The 20,318-nt window shown below is 38.0% G+C and overlaps 1 protein-coding gene across 1 annotated transcript; it reads right to left on the bottom strand.

Moving 5' to 3' along the window:
• Positions 1 to 1,446: 1,446 nt before the first annotated feature.
• Positions 1,447 to 19,212, bottom strand: frg1 (FSHD region gene 1). The gene is made up of 9 exons (XM_028460443.1): positions 19,056 to 19,212; positions 14,983 to 15,050; positions 14,420 to 14,542; positions 11,769 to 11,826; positions 9,706 to 9,820; positions 8,753 to 8,857; positions 8,489 to 8,580; positions 2,777 to 2,887; positions 1,447 to 1,592 (listed from the first exon to the last, which is right to left on the bottom strand). The coding sequence occupies exons 1-9, from the start codon at positions 19,112 to 19,114 to the stop codon at positions 1,556 to 1,558; spliced, it is 768 nt and encodes a 255-aa protein (XP_028316244.1). The 5' UTR covers positions 19,115 to 19,212; the 3' UTR covers positions 1,447 to 1,555.
• Between the last annotated feature and the right edge of the window lie 1,106 nt (positions 19,213 to 20,318).

The raw sequence follows: 20,318 nt of genomic DNA, 5'->3' as shown, positions 1-20,318 counted from the left end.
GTTTATTTAACGTTTACAACTCACATTTTAACGATACATTATCCAACTATGAACCTATTCAACAAGCAACACAGCTAAGTTTCCCTTCATTTGCAGCATAAACAACAAGAGCCCGTCAAATTACTAAAAACAATTATTCACCCCCCCCCCCATCTGAGAGTAAGTGGTAGATTCCAGGAAGAAACTAAACTGTAAGCGCGTCTCACCTGAACTTCTGATAAAAAGCTTAGACACGGTCTGATTATATTTGCTAACTCATATTGGAGCTTTACATTGGTGTTTTTAATCAGATAAATGGCGCCTTTCAGAATCCTACTATTGAATGTGAGGAATATCAGTGTACAAGAAGTTATTCATTACAGTAGAGCCAATATTACACCTAGGGAGTAAAATGTTTCATAATGTTCATTATATCTTTTTTACAAGGAAGAAAATAGAATGTATTGTTATTATCACACCCATAAGTTTCTTTATTTGATCGAGTTCTGGTTACTTTAAAGAAGCTTTAGATTTTTTTTTTCACCGATAATATTAGTAATCAACATATCACAAGACAAACTTGCTGCTGGACTTTTCTTTTTTTTTTGTTTGTTTCGACAATCAATTGTGCAATTTGCATGATTGAAAACCCCTAGAATCAGAAAAAAAAAGAAGCTTCTGCTATTTATTTTAGTTAGATATTCTGTAAAGCAGCCTAAAAATGGCAGTTTTATTTTGCCTCGTCTCTATAGAAAAAAAAAATACATCCTATCCTCAGACAATGGCCTTCTTTTATTGCTTCACACATGAATCAGGAGCCTCGAGAATCTTTTCAAGTTCATGATTAAATGTTTTCTTTCCTTTACTGCTAATATTCTCTGTGTGCATATATTCATTGTGTTTATTGCAAAGTATCTTGAAGCTCTTGAGCATGACAGACAACCTCATTTATTGGCTTTGAGGAGTTCTTCTTCGCTCTCTCTTTTTTTTTCCAAACAATCTTTATTCCATCAAGTCTGGCGTGTGTGTAACTTGGCCTTCTCTCTCTCTGATATCTTTATTCAGCTGATGGAAACATGCCTCCACACAGCTGTCACACTGATTTGCAGTATAAATGAATGACTGTGATATTTCACAAAAGGTTGGCTAAAGGTCAATATGGAGCCGACTGCTCACTGAACTAGACCATCAGTTAGTTTACATTACCTTTCACAGACCAATTTATTGACGTAAACAGCAACAAAAATGTAAAAAAAAAAAAAAAAAAAATACAATGATCACAAGGTTCTCGTGGCTAATGGTTGACTTTCAGTGGGACTCTGAGTCACCTGAGATCCATTTTTAACCTTGTAAAACACTTTGAGCTGCATTTTTTTGGTATGAAAAGCGCTTTTAAAATACAATATTGAGTGATTGATTGATAGACATCATTAAAAACTCTCTGTCTAAGAAAACAACAAAAAAAGATTTGACCCAAAAGTGTTTATTTAAAACATTACAAAGCAAATACAGTCATTTGAATGCTGCTTTAAACCTATAAAATGGACACATTTACATTGTTGTCACAGCAAAGTCTTCACTTGCAGTACCTGTCTGCTTTCATTTTGCTTCTCCTGTAAAAACAAACAAAACAAACAAGTTATGATACTTCACTGTTATTCAACCAAATTGCAATTAAAAACATAAATATAAATATATTAATTTAGTTGCTATGCATATGTCGAGTTTGCTTTCTTTTTTGGGAAGAAATATCCCACTAGACGCACACACAGCTACCTTAAAGGCACACCACAGACTTTATGACCTAAAGAGTTGACCCGTACGAGTTATTTTAAATGATTCCTCAGGCCGATATACAGCGCTTGACAGTATCAATGCTCCAAGCGGGGCTTCGCTCTTGAAATACTGACTAAGTTTGGAGAGACGGACCGTCTTTGGCCAGGTCATGTGACCTGGAGAACGTATCACTTTACAGCAGTCACGTGACCACAGGCTTGGATATACTCATTGGGCTAAGGCTTTTGCTACTATTTTTCCGCCTGTTCGACCCCTGGTCATGGCCGAGACAAGCAAAAAAACTGCTTCTGAGGAGGCTAAAAAGACGGTGCTGAGACCCAGCCGCCTTCGCCGACCCGCCTTCCGCTCGATGCCGGACATCGTCCCGAGCACGGCCGGTCACCTGTCCGCCCCCCCACCCCCTGGCGAAAGGGGCCGACAACGGAGGCAAGGGAGTAGGGGGGAGCACCACCGACGCGGCAAGGGGAGAGGAGGGTGGCGGCCGCAGCTGCTTCTCCAGCCGCAGTGGGAGCCCAGCTTCACATTCCAGCTCAACCGACACAGCCCTTGGAACAAATCCTTATCCCGAAGTTCCAGGTCAACTACTGTCTGCATTCACAATCAAAAGACAAGGGAGGCTGGCCCGACTGACTGACTGTTGATTTTTGTGACAGTGCTGTGGCACTTGTGGCCACCAGGGGCGCTTGACGTGGAAGTTACAGGTCTCGCGCCCCTAGTGGCCAAAGGTTACAGTGTGCCTTTAAATAAAACCATTTCACAATTCTAGGATAGTATCCCAGTTAAAATGCTCCATCCCAGTTGTAGTCAAATGTAAGAGTTTATAAAGCACCAACTCTCACAAATCACGTTGGTTTTCACTGCTACGTTAGTCTGATCTGCAGTAATGACAGAATTCGGCTACTTTTACCAGTTAGGCACTAAAGTCATACTTAGTCCAATTTGAATAAGCTGTCTTTGATGTTAGAAATAACAGTTTTAACATTGACATTTATTTTCAGACCTGTCGAGAAGAGTTTCGTGAAATTTTCCATCCATTCTGGCTTTCTTCAAAGACGATGGGTCATCTTCGTTAACCCGCAGCCTTCGATCCTGAAAGCTCTGAAACTTCTTTCTGAAATTCAAAGGATAAAAAATGACATGAGCAAAGTTTAACCAATATACGCACACACAGACCTCTGGTTACAAGCAAATCTTCACATATTTGGTAAAAAAGACATTTTACAAAAGGCTTTAGTCTTATTGAAATAAAGACGTCTCCAGGCTGCTTATCTTCACAGCTCCAAGGCTGTGGGCACATGACACTAGTTTTAACATCTAATGTTTTTAACACTATCTTATTCTATGAAAAAAAATCATGCTGATATCCACTGATAAAAGTGCCAAACGATGCTCGGTTTGACCATAATCTTTCTTTATTATTGTAATTTTTACTCCCGATGAGCGCCGCTGCTGAAATCCATGGAAAATGTTTCCCCTTCATGTTCAGAACAATCTAAGCATGAGTTGCAGACAGACATTCCACTTGAAGGATTCATTCAGCCTCAATGATATGAACCTAATATGATGAAGAGGTAGACTTAGGCTGTAGGTGAAGGCAGACTGAAAAATACTAAAGAGTAAACTTATACTATACTTGTTGATTATGGTAAAGAATTATAGTTTATATCAAAGCTATTTAAGACTCCGGCTTCAGCTGGAGCCGACTGTGGTGGCGTCCGAATCTGTAATTTTTCTAGACCATCAGTTGGTGAGGTCATAGAATTTGTCACAACACTTCTCAGTGAACACTATTATAAATAGGCTCTTTAATAAAGAAAAGTCTATTCTTACAGTTTGCTGCTACATAGTATGGAGTAGGGCTGGGCAATATAAATCAATATTTCTGTTTTGGCGATATAAAAAATTACAATATCGCCTATATTGATATATAGATTTTATAGCTTATTTTGTATTAAAATACTCATTTTAGGAGTCACTGCTTTTGCTACTTCTCAGAATAGCATGAAAATCACAGTTAAATGGATTGCTGAGGGCGTCCTAACACAGACCTTCCCCTTAGTTTGATACTGCTTTGAGATGACTATTGTTGTAATTTGCGCTATAATAATAATAATGCATCAATTTTATATAGCGCTTTTTTGGACACTCAAAGTCGCTTTACAGAATAAAGGGATTGTTCTTTCACTCCACACTTAGTGGTGGTAAGCTACTATTGTAGCCACAACTGCCCTGGGGCAGACTGACGGAAGTGAGGCTGCCAAAGTGCGCCATCGGCCCCTCCGACCACCACCAGCACTCACTCACACACTACATTCATACTAGGCAATGTGGGTAAAGTGTCTTACACAATGACAGATACCACTGAGGTGACTGCCACCCCACTGTGGCACCTAGAATTCTGAGTGGTCTCCCATCCACCTACTAACCAGGCCCAGACCTGCTTAGCTTCTGAGATCTAACGGGATCGGGCAATGACTGGGCTGGTATGGCCTATATAAATTCATTTTAATTGATTTGAATTAAACAAGCCACACAGCAGAACTCACTCACACATGCTATTCCTAATAGGATAATTCAAAAGTGGCACTAAGGCTGGGCAAAAAGAAAATTTAAGCTACTGTGAAGTTGCTGTTGCACTTTAACTCAAACCTGGGTTAAAGCTTGAAATTGTTGAATGACAGAGAATAATTTACTTTTTATTTTGGGATTGTTCTATGCATTTTAACTCTTGAGGACAATCACAGCAATAAAGTTGTACTTTTGACAATATATCTGATGTCTGCAGTCATTTTTAAGTGCATTGAAAAAAAAAAAAATAGAAAATCTAATTTTTCTTTATAAAATCGCCCAGCCAAGTGGCACATATTGTGCAGCTGTTAGTTAATAAATGGGCCTTTGTGGCATTTTGCATCAGCAAATAGTTTTTCAGGTCTGACTATATTTAAATTAAAAATATTTAGATTTATATCATATATCGACATTTTGAGAAAAAATATCGATATGAGTTTTGGTCCATATCGCCTAGTGCTGGTGTGGAGGCGTCTTTGAGAGTAGTTGGTGTAATAATGATAATGATGATGCTATCTTGCTCCGTAGGCGTGGTCAGTGTGCGTTTTCTGTGCTGCCTTGAAGCTGAAGGAAAACTCCCAAGATCCTCCTGGTTGCACATATGGACATTCTCCGAAAAACAGACCGCAAATGCACAAATATCAACATTAAAAATGCCAAGTCAGACGTTTAGATGATAATAATGCCAAATATTTCATAGATTTTTGCATTTAACCTCAACATGAAAAATGGTGTCATGCACTTTAAGGCCAGGTGACTCTGGAGTGGGTTTCTGACTCATTATCTGATAGATGAACGTGACAAATGGTTTTATAAAGGAAAAAGTCCAGCTCTTGTTTTGAGCATCTTCTTTTGGCAGTAGTAACAGCACATTATGCAACACGACACCTGTGAAGTAGTAAAAAAATACAAGTTACAAATACAATACCAGGCACCTTGAAACAACCTCTTGATTTAAATGACCTGTCATTACAAAATATTTAAACACCCTTAAAAACAGAGCCATAAACGTTCAAGGCACCTTGTCACAAACTTAATGGAAATTTAGTGTTCCTTTGCTAGGCCTGTATTTTATGATTCCTGCGCCGCACTCTGTCTAAAAGCAAGTTTCCAAAGATAAGCACAACATCAAAATATGAGTCAAGGGCAGCCATTACCAACACTTCAGCATGATGAGTCCATTTCCCCAAGATTGAACTTAAAAACAAATAATGGAGACTGAACACGAGAAAAAGCCACTGAGCAAGAAACAGTGACTTATTAAGTCACACACAGACGTACTGACACAGACAGGTCGTACAAAAGCACTTGCAGCGTCGGATGCTAAAATGTGAAGACTGTTTACTTTTGTGTCACAATCTTGGAGCAGAGTGGACCATCAATTGCATCTTTAGGCTGTGGGTTTGATGAGGCGAGTGGCTAAAGGCTTCATCTCCCACCCAGACGTGTGTGATTTAGCTGTCAGAACAGACTGACACACGGCCCCCATAATGGGAAGGAAATCACTGTTGTTCTCCACCATCAAACTAAAGGGCCTTAATGCTGCTTTAAAAAGAGCTGAAAGGTGTTACTTTGAACTGCAACATGTCAACACGTCTACAAAAATCATGGTTACCAATGTAAAGTGACCACATCTCAGAACAGAGGTGGATAATCTTTTTGCCTTTAAGAGCCATGGAAAAAAATCAAAATATGTGGAAAAGAGTTTAAAAAAGAAAAAAATCAAAGTCAGCTTCACTACTTGACATTTGAACGTTTTTAAAGTATCAGCAACATTAATCACTGATAAACCAAATACTTTAAAAACAACAAAACCAGGAATAAATACTAAAATTAAGGTTGTCCAAAATCCTGATCAGTTATTAGCAAAAACAAACAAAAAAAAACAACCCTACAACACGAGTATCAAGTTATCTAAGCCTGGCCTGCGTCTAAAATTTCTGATATAATAAATCTGTTTTTAAATGGATTTATTAAGTTATTTTTCTAGTGTCTTCTGATGAAGTTTTCTTATGGTTAAAATGTATGGAGTTCATTAGTTAAAAAGAAATGAGTCCGTTTTCCTCACACCAACTGTTACTGACTATTGTTGTTGGTTTGAGTATCATAATATCACTTGATCAAGCCTTTTCTAACGTTCTACACTTAATAAGATATAAAGTATGGTTGCCGTGCCGATATTGTATCAGACCAATATCAATCAGGCGTTCAAAAATACTTCTCACTACAGACCAGCAAATACAGCTTAAGTAATCAGATTGTTTATTTTACCAAAAGCAAGATTAGAAGTATAACAAAGATGTCTGTCTCTTCTTGGGGTTAAATTGTGGAATAACGTTGGTAAGGAAATAAAAATGAGTGACACATTATTTATTTTCAAAAAGAAAATGTCACAATATATTTTAGAAAGTTATGTGAAGCAGTAGAAATATGTTTGAGTTATTTGTTAAATGTTGTATATAAAAGAAAGTATTTGACTTGAATGTTGTAATTTATGTTGGGCATATAAGCATTTTTTGCTTCTGTCTGTTTCAGTCTTGTCATATATTTTAAAATTGTGATTTATGTTTGAATGTTTTTTTGTTAGACCTGAAAAAAGCAAAAACTAAATATCAGCCATCACGTAAAAAGGAGGCAATACCTGTATGGAATTGGAAGTTAAAAAGTTGTATCAGGGTACCTGTAACTAAAATCAATCATTCTTCTGTTACCAAAGCCTGGGACCATCTCAGAAAGAAGCAGAAACACTGACATTATGGAAGCCAATTCCCTGAAAAAGGACTTTACTCTGTGACCTTTAGAGTAAATTTATAACCTCTAACTATTTATGAATTCAGGATAGACCTGAAGGTTCTTCAAAGTCATATTGACCTGATTCCACCTTCTGCTAGTGTAGATACTGTGTGTGTCTCATAGCAGAACTGATGCAAGCGTTTCTTCAAAAATAATTTTGTTAAGGATGTTTGATTTTCAAAAACGATGCTCACAATTACTTTAAAATGGATGGTCACCTTTATCAGTTACCATGGTGATAAAATGTGGAGGAAGTAATCCCGACTTAACTCTCATCAAACTAATGGAATAAAATTATCTGTAGTCCAATAAAATAATGATGTTGATGGACATTTTGTCTTTTGGACTAATACTGTACCATTATGATATATCAATAGACCTATATGATATATTCTTGTGTTTCTTCATCAGACAAGGAGAACAGTGATTCACTTGACCCGTTCCCGGTATTCCCTGTGATATCACCTCACTCTGTGCGACATTCCATTTTGACCAGATTTGGGTCTTTCAGTAAAAACCCCAAAATAAACATCAGTCATAGTTTCGATGCAACTTTCAGTCAGGGAAAAGTGTTGGGAAGTCACTATTTCAGAGTTTTTGGGCAAACAAAAGAAATGAAGTAAAAACACTTCTATGTATACGTCTATAGAACTCCACATCCGACAATGCAATGTGCAAAACTTTTTCAAAAATGTCGACATTGTTTACAGTGGACCATTAGCATGAATAAGGTGTCATGAAGGCTGTCATTAAGTGTCGTTCGCTAAATTATGACACCTTTGGAGCTATGTTGGCATTTTTTGGGTTAGATGGAGGGATCTAGTGGGCCTAGACCACTTAATGACACCTTATTCATGTCATAATAATAGCAGCGTAATGTCAGCCTTATGTATAAAAATAAACTTTTGAGCAGCAATTTTTATCTGATAAATAATATGCTCTCCATCAGTAAATTCAGAAAGTAAATTCAACTCCTCAAAAAAGGCCACAGCTCGCACTACCAACAGGCTGATATATAAGAGCTTGGATTCAGATCCAAAAACTAACTGCAGCTTTGTGCTGAATGCATCCACTCATGCAGGGCCACTCTATCACAGTGCAGGACAATACCTGCATACTTAACAGGTTCTTCACACAGCTCTGCCCTCACACGCTCCCATTTGAACGTACTTGAAACAACTTCTGGCAGGCTTTTCAACAGCTCATTAAATGCAGTAGAAAGTTAACTAAAATCAGTGTACAGTGAATTAACCCATTGCATGCAGAGAGAAGCCAACATCAGCCTTCATTGGTTTTCATTTGCCCTGTTGGTGTGGTGGACGCAGCAGTGGGAAACAGTGGGGCTACGTACACATAATTGACCTCACAGGAGTTCACGTTGCCTCTGTCCTCGTCGGCAATGTCATCTTTACGCTTGACCTCTCGCTCTGCACTAGTTCGGATCTGGGAGGAGGAAAACAGAGAAAGGATGCGCATTAAATATCAATGTGTTGAGCTTCATGAGAAGAGGTCACAGACATTTTTCTTCTTGGCAGGAAAGTCCCTACAGAGCTGAGTACTTAAAAACCAAGGGATTAGCATGCAGCGTTGTGGAAAAAGACAATTCGCTCTTCACCTTGACCATCTCGCCTTCCCCTGCTGTCTTATTTGTGGCTACGATGTCCCCACTGTCACTGTAGGAGATGAAACAGCTATTTGACGCCATAAGAGCAATTTTGCCCTGAAGCAACAGAGAAAACAGCCATGGATTAGATCAGGGATGCACATTCCTTTGATTACAAATAAATGGTAAACATGCCAGTTATCACCATCGGATGTTGAATACTGCACACATTTTATGTTCAAACCAGTGTGTAAGTGCATGTAGTCATGTAGCAATGTGTTGGGTACAACACGCAAGCTAACTCAAAACAGAGAGAATCCTTTTATCACAGTGGGGCCCACAAAAATATGATTGTCTGATCTGAGGGCCACGACGTCAACGTTCATGTCAGCATTTAGAATAATGATCATTCTGACCATTACCACAGGAAAGAACAAAGGCTTTCTGTGTTGTTTTGTGAATTGATGTTTCCTATGTTTTTAGATTCGTTTTGTGTGTTTTTACTGTTGTCTTGTGTTATTAGTCATTTTGTGTATTTTGTGTAATTTGTTGTCATTTTGTGTATTTTAGTTCTTCATTTGTACATTTTATTGAAATTTACTAGTAGTATATTTTTGAAGTCATTTTTTTAGAGATATTTGTTGTCATTTTGTTTATATTTGGTGTCCTTTTAGGTATTTTGCTGCATTTTTTGTATGTTTTTAGAGCAATTTTGTGCATTTATTTAAAAAAATAAATAAAATGATTCCAGAGGTGCCATGTCTACTGTAGACTAAAGAACAAAAGCAGTCCCACTCTCTCTGATTCTCCTTAGTTCTTATCTATGAGAACTGGGTCTGTTTAAACTGTAAGCAAGCATAAGAATGCTATGTTATATAAGCACCATTTCATTTACACTACACTAGTATGATTGACGGCAGACCGGGTCATTTCAAATGCAGATTGAACTTGTAAGATCCACTTACATCCTCAAAGACTGGCTCCCATTGTTCCCTCGGGCCAATGGCATCAGAGCGTCCCACCACCAGTCCCTCAGAGTTGATGCCCAGGTACTTCCCATAACCAGACTTCAACGCTACCCTACAAAGACAAATAAACACGGTTCCATCAAAACTTCAAAGCATGCTGTCTGCCAACTCTTTTCCTTTTTTCACACATCAGCTACAAGCACATAAGAGGATGATATAGTGTTTTCTTTTTTAGATTAATGAAAATAGCTTTATAAAAGCAGCACCAACTCAACAAGAAAGCCCACAGGTTGGTTACTTATGGATATCTCAACAATAGAAACAAGTTCTTAAAGAGTAACTGAACCCCAAACCCACTTTTTCTGCTGAATACATGTGTATTTGGGTATTAAGTAGTGCTATTGATTGATCCTAGTCCTACTCTTCACATTTTAGTAAAAGTATTTTAATTTTGCATATTAGCTGTAGAATGTCCAATATACTGGCCACTAAGGGTTGTACGTCGGCTATTAAAAGTGAATTTTGCTATTGGCTAAAACTGATTCCTCCGGATTCCCCAGCATCATCAACTTTCACTGTTGGCCCCGCCCCTCCTATAACAGTTGAGAGGAGGGAGCAGGGTTTCCTCCAATCACAGGCTTCAGTGAGCATTGATTGACAGTGAATGAGGAAGTCCACTGTGTTCCGTGTGAAACATCACTGCTGTTTTGACTCTGTGCTTCTATAAAGAGCAGATTCTGGTCTAATCAGAGGGTTCATCAAGCTATGTGTGTGTATTCCCGTCTGTCTCTGCATGAGCGTGGTTGTGTGTGTACATCTTATCGCTATGTGCGCGAGGTGATGGGAGAGCAGAGCTCTTTGCCCCTGAGTGGTGTCTGTAAGGCTGTGTGTGAGCTTCACGTCGTGATTGTGTGTGTGTGTCTGTTGCTGTAGTGACAAACTTCAGCTTATGAACTCGCTGTGTGTGAGTACAGACACATCATTGTATGTATTACTGTCTTTCTCTGCACACAGAGTGGGCGTGTCTTACTGCTACAGCAGTACCGCCCATAATCAACGCATTTTTTTAATTTCCCTCCTAGTGGCAGGTCAGCAGAAAGCAGGGGTTCAGTTAGTCCATCCATCCATCTTCTCCCGCTTAGCCATTTCCGGGTCGCGGGGGCAGCATCCTCAGTAGGGAGGCCCAGACTTCCCTCTCCCCGGCCACTTCCTCCAGCTCTTCCGGGGGGACCCCGAGACGTTCCCAGGCCAGCCGAGAGACATAGTCTCTCCAGCGTGTCCTGGGTCTTCCCCGGGGCCTCCTTCCGGAGGGACGTGCCCTGAACGCCTCACTAGGGAGGCGTTCAGGGGGCATCCTAATTAGGTGCCCGAGCCAACTCATCTGGCTCTTCTCGATGCGGAGGAGCAGCGACTCTACTTTGAGCCCCTCCCGAATGACTGAGCTTCTCACCCTATCTCTAAGGGAGAGCCCAGCCACCCTACGGAGGAAACTCATTTCGGCCGCTTGTACCCGTGATCTTGTTCTTTCGGTCATGACCCAAAGTTCATGACCATAGGTGAGTAAATCGAGAGCTTTGCTTTTTGGCTCAGCTCCCTTTTCACAATGACGGACTGGTGCAGACTCTGCATCACTGCAGACGCCGCACCAATCCGCCTGTCGATCTCTCGCTCCATCCTTCCCTCACTCGTGAACAAGACCCTGAGGTACTTGAACTCCTCCACCTGGGGCAGAACCTCATCTCCAACCCGGAGAAGGCACTCCACCTTTTTCCGGTCGAGAACCATGGACTCGGATTTGAACGTGCTGATTCTCATTCCGGCCGCTTCACACTCGGCTGCGAACCGATCCAGTGAGAGTTGAAGGTCGCGGTATGTTGGAGCCAACAGGACCACATCATCTGCAAAAAGCAGTGATGCAATACTGAGGCCCCCAAACCGGACCCCCTCAACGCCCTGACTGCGCGGTTCAGTTAGTCTTTAATAAAAAATGTAGAAATAGAATGATAAATCAGCTGCTAAAGGATGCAAACACAAACTGCAGCCTGTCTTATTAAACTCACCGTGCGTCTGAGAGCTTGACGGCAGTGAATTGTTCTGGAGGATCTGGTCCTTCATCATCTGAAACAGCAATGTTTACTTTCAGTCAGGCTCCTGGCTTGAATTGGTAAGATTGTTACAAAATAGTTTGATTTGTTTTATTAATCACACCAAAAACAAACAGGTAATATTAAATCCTAAGGAGTTTTATCTTCAACAAATTGCATCGCAGAAGTTCCATGTTACCTTAACCTAAATCACTGCTGTCATTTCATAAGGAAACTTACTTTTATTACAGGTTTATTTAAATAATGAATTTTTTTTTGCCCATATTGAGTTTTTCAGTCCCGCTTTAGGTTAATGGTAATTAACAATGCACCATGCTGAGTATACACTGTTATGGGTTCATATCCCCTTCAGCAGGACATTTTTAGAATGACACGTAGAATGAGCTGTCATGTTATACTAAGATTGCTTTATGTTATACCCGGGGTTTCACAGTGTCCTCCTGCCAGAGTCGTGCCCTTAGTCATCTATCATAGCTCAGACAAATTAGTTGTGTACCACATCAAGCCTTTAAAGTGGAGCAGAGTCTGAGGTTTGTTTTTTTGGTTTGAATATGTCAGAGAGTGACCCCTCCATTAAGACCCAATGACTGAACGACAGGTCACTGGGAGAATTATAGCTGCATTGTTGCACAAATCATCTTCATCACAGCCTCCGATCTCTGCTTCTACTCTTCTTTCATCTCTCCTCTTTCACTCTGTGCATGCTGAGGATGCCACTCACAGCGGGAATTTAGATGTTTCAATCTCCCATCCAATTTCCCAGCTTTGCTTTCCACGTGGGCTGAATTCATTGTTCAGTAGCATCTTGATCTGAGTAGACAGTTAAAAGAGTGCTGCGCCTGAAAATTTGCCTGCAGGCAGAAATGAGTAAAAACTCCCAGCTATCTGTCCCTTTCCTCAACTAGACCACTGACGATCTTATCAGGCTGCAGACTGGATTTACAACCTAAACACAGTCTTTTCCCACTGCCTGAAGGCAGAACTCTCCTTGATCCTCACAGTGCATTAAGGCTCCTGTCAATTTAAGGCCAAAAATCAGGAATTGCCTCATCTCAGTGGGACCAGTTTAAAACACACACACTATGTATTGGCGCTATTTATTGTCCCAAGCTCTTCACTGACTGGCCAATTAATTACCTGACAGAAAAAACTCCTTTTCTGGTCTCCAAAGACCTAATATCATAAAAAGTGCCAACATGAGCTGGTGGCTAAAGTGATTGTCCAATAGAAACACATAAGAAAAAAACACAACAAAAGCAAGGAACAAATGCAACATCAAATTTAAAGCCAAAGATTAGGATTAGAAACCAAACGGTTAAGAATGCTTTTTTTTTAGATCCCAAGTGTACAATTTTTAAAACCATTCAGATGAACTGATGACGAATACTTTGAACAAAAATGTAAACAGTACTGTCAACTCTTTACCATTTAACCCAGTTTAGCCTGCGCTGTTATAGACTAAGCTAACCAAAATATGTTGGATGGCTGGTATGGAGTCCCTTCACAGTCTCAGATGAATACAGATACTTTAATATGTGGAACTCCAAGATTTCCAGTGGAAGGAAAACAAAAGAGTATGACCAATATGGGATTTTTAGGGCCGATACCAATAGTGGGGATTTAAAAAGCCAACAACCAATATATAAAATAAGAAGATTGAAATACACAGCATGTTATGTACATGAACACAAATTCTTCTACTAACATAATATAATTTAAGACAAAAAAGCAATACAATACAAAAACAAGGAACTTTAATTAGTAACATAAGGACTGTAAAACCACTGATAAATAAGGAGAGGCAAACTTGTGAGATGTAAGGAAAAACACTAATAAATCCCCCCCAAAAACGCAAAATGTATCTGTAAACGATGAACTAATGCACTTCTCCCAGTGTTGCAAGTTTGAAATCATTACTGTTGATTATAAAGTGTCAAGTTATAATGCAGAAAGCACAGCAGGGAGCCAGAGAATCTCCACAGAGCAAAAAAGTGAATATATCAGTGACATATTAAAGCCTGACCGATTAACTGGATGAGTAATTGATAGATGTCAATTAATCGGTTCAAATTAGTTGGGCTCTAGAAAACACCTTCAACTTTTCTAATCCCTCAATTAAAAAGCACTAAAAACGATAATGGCATTTCAAATGGACACCAATGCACAGACAAAAACAGTCAGAAAAAACTGTAAATATGAGGAGGAGATGTTTTGTTTTCGGTTTCATTTGGGAGTTAGACTTTGACAGGAACAGATCTTTTCTCTCGCTTTCAAGAGTCAAAGCAATTTTTCATGCGAGTCACTTGTCATCAACTACTGCAATTTGTTTTGTTTGACAATGGTTATTGTTGTCATGTTTTCTGGAAACATTTCACATCTTTTTTGTTTGCCAAGGCATTGTTAGGAAGTAAAAACTACATAAAAACAACAAACAGACAAGCTGCAACTGATCATTTTATCTTAAAATAGATTCACTTTACACTTTTAGGCAAAACAAATGCTAAAGAAAGGATTTGTTTTAACAGTAAAAGCAATGCACATAATCTGGTATGGGATTGGTTAGAAAGTCACTACCATAAACAAATCTCCTCTCCTTATTACCTTACCTTGGTGTGGTGCTCCCAGTGTAAACAGTCCAGTGTCCAGTGCGTGGATGTATGCGTTGTTCTGCATCTCTATGGCAACGGTCCCTTTAATTTCTCCAAAGCTACCCACAGACCACCAACCACCTATTAACAATTAGCATGTGAAACAACACATTGACATTTTTATTAGAATTGATAAAAGGTACAAGATATTACAGACATGTTTAAAGGTAAAACAGATAAAATACACAACAAAAGAACATCTATTGCACCAACCACTATTAGCCTAAAACAGATCAAATTAATGTTTTATGATTTATACAAAGATATAAAATAAATACAATTCATAATAATAAATAATAATGCATTGTGTATATATATAGCGCTTTTTTGGACACTCAAAACGCTTTACATTAACCACATGATTCTAAAAAAAAAACTAACTCAAACCAAATAAAACTCAGTTTTCTCATTTCTAGCATCTTTCTAAATTTCTCTGCTGATTCAGCCAATGTACAGCAAAAGTATTTAAATCTCCAGCTTTGTTGACAAAGCTCTCAGTCGGCCGATTCAGTCAAACTCACCTATAATGTCCAGTTTGTCCTCATTTCCAGTTGCTTTTCTTTTCTTATCTTTGTCTCTCTTCTTTTTTCTGTGGGTATAAAAATACTTTTATAAAAATAGTTTAGCACAAAAGCTGCCGAGTTACAGAGAAAAAGAAACTATGTCAGACAAGGGCAGCACAATTAATCAAATTTTAATCACGATCACGATTTTGGTTGACGATTAAATTTACCAGATCGTTGGCATTATTTGCATTTAAAATGTGGGCTGTGCAATCTGTAATAATGTATTTATTCGGTTAGCGTTTGGTACATTTTCAATTCTCTGGTTAATTTTCTTAATTGCTTTTTTGTATAATTATTATTTAAAGCTTCATTTTGCACTGTTAACACATTGTTTAAAAGTAGTACAATATAAACTATAGGTTATTTACATAATCCAGGTTCTCTGAGTAATTATACGCCACCTCGTCATATCTCAGAAGCCCTATCTCATTACGCCAATCCTGATTGGCTGGTGAAATGTATTCATCCGCGACAGGTACCTACTATAAGTAGAGTGGGCGGAGAATAGGGTTGTCACGATACTAGAATTTCGAACTCGATACCAATACTCAGAAAAAACCTTGATACTCGATACCATTTCCGAAAAAATAACAAAAATTTAGAAGCATAATTTCCTTTAATAAAGTTGAGAATACAAACTATGAACAGTATACAAAGTCATTTTAAATTAAGTAAAATGTAGTGCAACATTTAACAACACTTGTAATTGTAAACAACAAAAACTACACTTTTTTGAGGACCTGTAAACAATAAAAACTATACAAAATTTAGCAAATTTTTCCATTTCCTTTTTGACTAAAACTGGTTTTGCAGCCCCCCCAGCAGCAGCACGAGCCATTCTGCAGCCGTGCCGATATTAGCTAACTCAGTGTTATGATATAACATCCATTTATTTATTTATTATTATTATTATTATTATTATTATTATTATTATTATTATTATTATTATTTATTTATTTTTTTCCAAATTCTGTTTTATTTTTTTCCAAATTCCATGTTTTCCACTTTAATTTTTTTAAATTCCATTTTTTTTTTTTTTATTAGAAATATCAACAAAATAAAAAAAAACCCCAAAAAAACCCCATAATTAAACAAAATTGTATGTCAAAAATAAAGTAAGATACAATTAAAAGGTAGATTTAAGTTGTAGTGACACTATTCTGATACATACATATACAGTAAAGATGTATGAGAACAGCCATAATGTCACAGTCACCCAATTTCCCCTCAGGGATCAATCATTTACTGAATTTGAGCAGGTTTATTGTTTAAGTTTTGATAAACTTAATTTAAATCAACCTAATTTAAATTATCCTGATGACATCAATCCAGACCATAATGATTACACAAAAATAAATGGACATCAGTTATTTCACCACTAGGTGCCAGAATATTTTACAGTATCAGCAGTTATCATTAATCTATGATGTTTCAGACTCTACAATCCTTGGTATAGATGATGGTCACGTCCACAACAACAAAACAACTTTTCCCACAGATCTTCTGTAGCTCTGATGAGTTGTTTAAACACTCTGAGCAGGTGAAACTGATTAAAGCTGCGGCTGTTCTCACGGAGCACAGCAGCGCTACACGAGACACGGACGAAGCTCCACAGACACGATAAAGTTAAGCGGGCACTGGTTGGCTCTGATTTAGGAGTCAGGGATGATTTGTGTAGTTTTTTTGCCACATGAGACTGTGTTTAGGTGGTGTTTGAAATGGCCAGGATGAGAGTGGGAAAGATTTTCCTCACGTTGATGGAGTTTAAACCCGATTCTGTCCATTTCCGCGTTCAACAGTAGATTCCGTGATTCCATTAACGTGGATTTTATAGGGCCCTAGTGTAGTTGTTGTTAGCGCACACAGAGACTCGCTGTAGCAAAAAAAAAAAAAAAGAGAGACTTTCTGTAGCGCACACAAGCTTGTCCTGTAACCATCTCTGATTGGCCAGCAGCCCAGGAAGGCGGTTCTCGGCAATTTTTATTGGTGAACATATTTATCACTCAAATGATGGAGATGAAAAAAAAAAACCTCAGCATCTCAGCTTACGTTCTTGCAGTAGTGAAAACCTCAATATCGATGCGATTAAGGTTCATCGTTCAGCCTTAGTCAGTGCATTATAACATAAATGACTGGGTGGTCTATGAAAACCTGGGCATTTTAACTTATAATTACCACCATGTGTAAAATTCAACTTAAACCTGCACATACATTTCAGGGGGAAAAAGGAAAAAAAAAGAAGAAAAAAATAGATATTGGGTCGCCAGTGTATCGATAATGTACCGCAAGACGAAATATTGCCCTATATCATAGCCCTATGTCAGACTGAGAACAATACACAGACACTACTTCAGGAATCTACACCAATCATCTGAGGATGAGTATCATCACGGACATATGAGTATCATCATGGACATTTCTCTTTAGTTTACTGTTTTTTTCCTCAATACTGTTAATTCCATGGTTGGTTATTACTTTAGGATCAGAGGAATAGCATCTACATTTTAATCAACATAAATGATGACAGAACATGTCCCGTCAATAGAGTACACAAAATAAAATTGCTTAAAATAATGACAATTTAATAAAAGTCTAGACATATTTACTAACAAAAAACAAACCAGACTAAAAACTAGTATTGCGTAGCCAAATGAGAATTTCAAATAAAATCAGACTCCACAAAATAAATCCATTCCTCATATCCACTGTATCAGTTTAGGACGAAGGCGCTTTTACTCAGTAAAAAACAAAATACACCCTGAGTCAGCCAGACTTCTCCTAATGACTTTAGTAGTTCTAACTTCTACACTGTATGTGATTCTGCTTTAATTCAAACACTATTGTTTCCCCTTTGTTTAATGAAATATTAAAAAAAAAAATTGATCCGTGAGTGTAAGTCAAATTGCATTGTTTCATAATTTTAGTTCCGGGGCCAAATACAAACCAGTTTAAACTTAAGCGGGCCACAGATTTTAGGTTGGAAGAAGAGCAAATTCAACATTAATGTTCCCTGGTTTGTACTTCCATGTATAAATTGTAAAGTATGTGAGTATATCAGTCCCTGCAGGACGTTCACTTAAAAATCCCTGACTTTGGGAATTTGGGGAAACTGTGTGGAATAATTAGAGGAAAACTTGCCAGATTTTGTATTTTTTTTTTTCTCCAAAACTTCTTTCGACAATTTGAAAATAAAAAATGACTGAGAAATGTAAAACTGAATGAGATGGTCATTTACAAAATGTTTAATGTTTTTTGTTTAATTTTGTTCACACATGCGGGCCGAATTTGATGCTCTAAAGGGCCGGATTTGGCCCCCAGGGCCTTGAGTTTGACATTTGTGCTCTAGAGGATCATAATTCACATGTAAATTTGAACAACCTTCTAAAATGTGCATTTATTATTTGTTAAATGTCATTTTTCATAACAACAGTGTTATTCTTGATTAGTTTACATAATGTCAAATGATATGAGTGATGTTGACTGCAGGGTGTTGCCTTAACATTATGCTACACAGGTTTGGGTGCATTACGTTCATATACAGGACATTTCAGGCCAGTAGGTTTTTATAAACCAATGCAAGTCAATGATGTGTGTGACTTTACAGAGTAGTGTTTACAATCTGCTATTGGACACTGTCAACACACCACTGTCAAGAATCTTTACCCGTTTGTTTTCCGCTGAGATCAAAATCATCCCACTGGTCAACAGGAAAATATAAACACATTTATGTACCAAGTTATAATGATATAAAAATATTTGGTGGTAACAGGTTGGACTTAATTAAGACCGAGGTGTTTAGTATTTATAGAATATATCTAAAATAAATTATCCCGGGGTAGGGGTTATCAATTTCACTTATGATATAGATGTTTAGCTACATTAAAAAAGTGCATTACAAGTTTAGATAGGACATTAACATCAACGTCACGTATTAGCGATGTTAGCTTAGCCTAGCATTTTCTCCAAAGAAACGTGGACATATATAGCCAATAGTGTTGTGTTGGTGATGCTTTTTAGAAAGGACCTACCCTTTGTTTTGACCTTTCAAAACAAGTTTTGTCGACTTTACACGTGAATAATCAGCCATTCTCCGTTCAAAGTTAGCCGATAGCACAACAAACGATGAAGCTTCCTGTCTTGTGCAGATGCATATGGTAGCCGAGAAGGGACAATCTCTACTTGCACGGAACCATAGACTGCGTCCGAATAGTCCTTCCTATCTCCTTTCCTATCCACTGTTCTTTAACCCCCAGAAGTGTTTAAGTGGTGGCCATGATAAAAGTTTTTTTTTAATTTTTTTTAATTTTTATTATTTTTATTAATTAATTAATTAATTTTCTTCTTTAAGCTAAGGAACGGATTATTACGTTACCCAGTGGAAGTGCGTCTGATCGTCAAAACAAACCTGATCACCTTTTCCTAACTCCTCTCCTAACACCTTTCCTTAACCCCGTGACGTCATCCACGGGGTTATGGAAAAGTAGATAGGAAAGGAGATAGGAGAGACTATTTGGACGCAGCCATTCCCTCGGAACCTCATTATTTTCTTCATGACTCGGAAAAACATCAGAGGTTTACACATTATAGAAAATGACCATAAGTATGTACTGTATTAGGTAGAAGTATTGTAAAAGAGGCTTTAATGAAACTATTATAATAGCTAACTTCGGTTTTAATCTCAGAGGTTTTTTTTAATTTTTTTTTTAGATTTCTTTTGTGTCTTTTGTGAACGCAGCATTATTGTTGTAATTAGGGGTATATATAAAAAAAGTTGAATTGGTATCAAATTTTATCGATATTTTGTCTCATAGTGTGTCAAACTCTGTCAGTTCCTTGCAGTGACTTTTCAAACACAAATCAAGGTAGGCAGGAGCCAGGGAAAAGGAAGTGAATCTGAATTAGTACGTCCTAATTAGGCAATGGTGTAAAAACTAACTGGTTACTCAATTGGTAGAAGCTCCATCATTCAATGAAGTGAATATTCGTACCAGCACTTCAGCACAAGGTCTCAGCAATGATAGAGAAAATGAGAAAACCATTTGTAATTTATTTGAGACTCCCTTGTGAATTTACGCTTTAGGAAAAGTTGATAGAGAGTGTGGAATTTAATCTATGAAAAACATAAAATACTTTAAAAGTAGGTGAGGAAGCAGAGCTCTCAGCAACCACGAATCAACATTTCCCCATGAACTTAATCCCAGTCCTGCTGCTGCTGTCATTTGTCAGCCATGGTGATACTTTGACAGCAATCTCTGGTGCTGATGGGTTTAAACACTCATAACTTGTGTCAA

The sequence above is a fragment of the Gouania willdenowi genome, chromosome 1, assembly GCF_900634775.1.
Source record: "Gouania willdenowi chromosome 1, fGouWil2.1, whole genome shotgun sequence".
Taxonomy (NCBI): Eukaryota; Metazoa; Chordata; class Actinopteri; order Blenniiformes; family Gobiesocidae; genus Gouania; species Gouania willdenowi.
This window is presented reverse-complemented; position numbering and strand designations above follow the sequence as displayed.

Excerpts from the sequence above, each read along its gene's own strand:
- frg1 (XM_028460443.1), bottom strand. The coding sequence starts at position 19,114 with ATGGCTGATTATTCACGTGTAAAGTCGACAAAACTTGTTTTGAAAGGT. Across the intron at positions 9,821-11,768 it reads GTCAAGCTCTCAGACGCACG|GGTAGCGTTGAAGTCTGGTT; the intron begins GTGAGTTTAATA and ends TTGTCTTTGTAG. Across the intron at positions 1,593-2,776 it reads CACGAAACTCTTCTCGACAG|GAGAAGCAAAATGAAAGCAG; the intron begins GTCTGAAAATAA and ends TTGTTTTTACAG.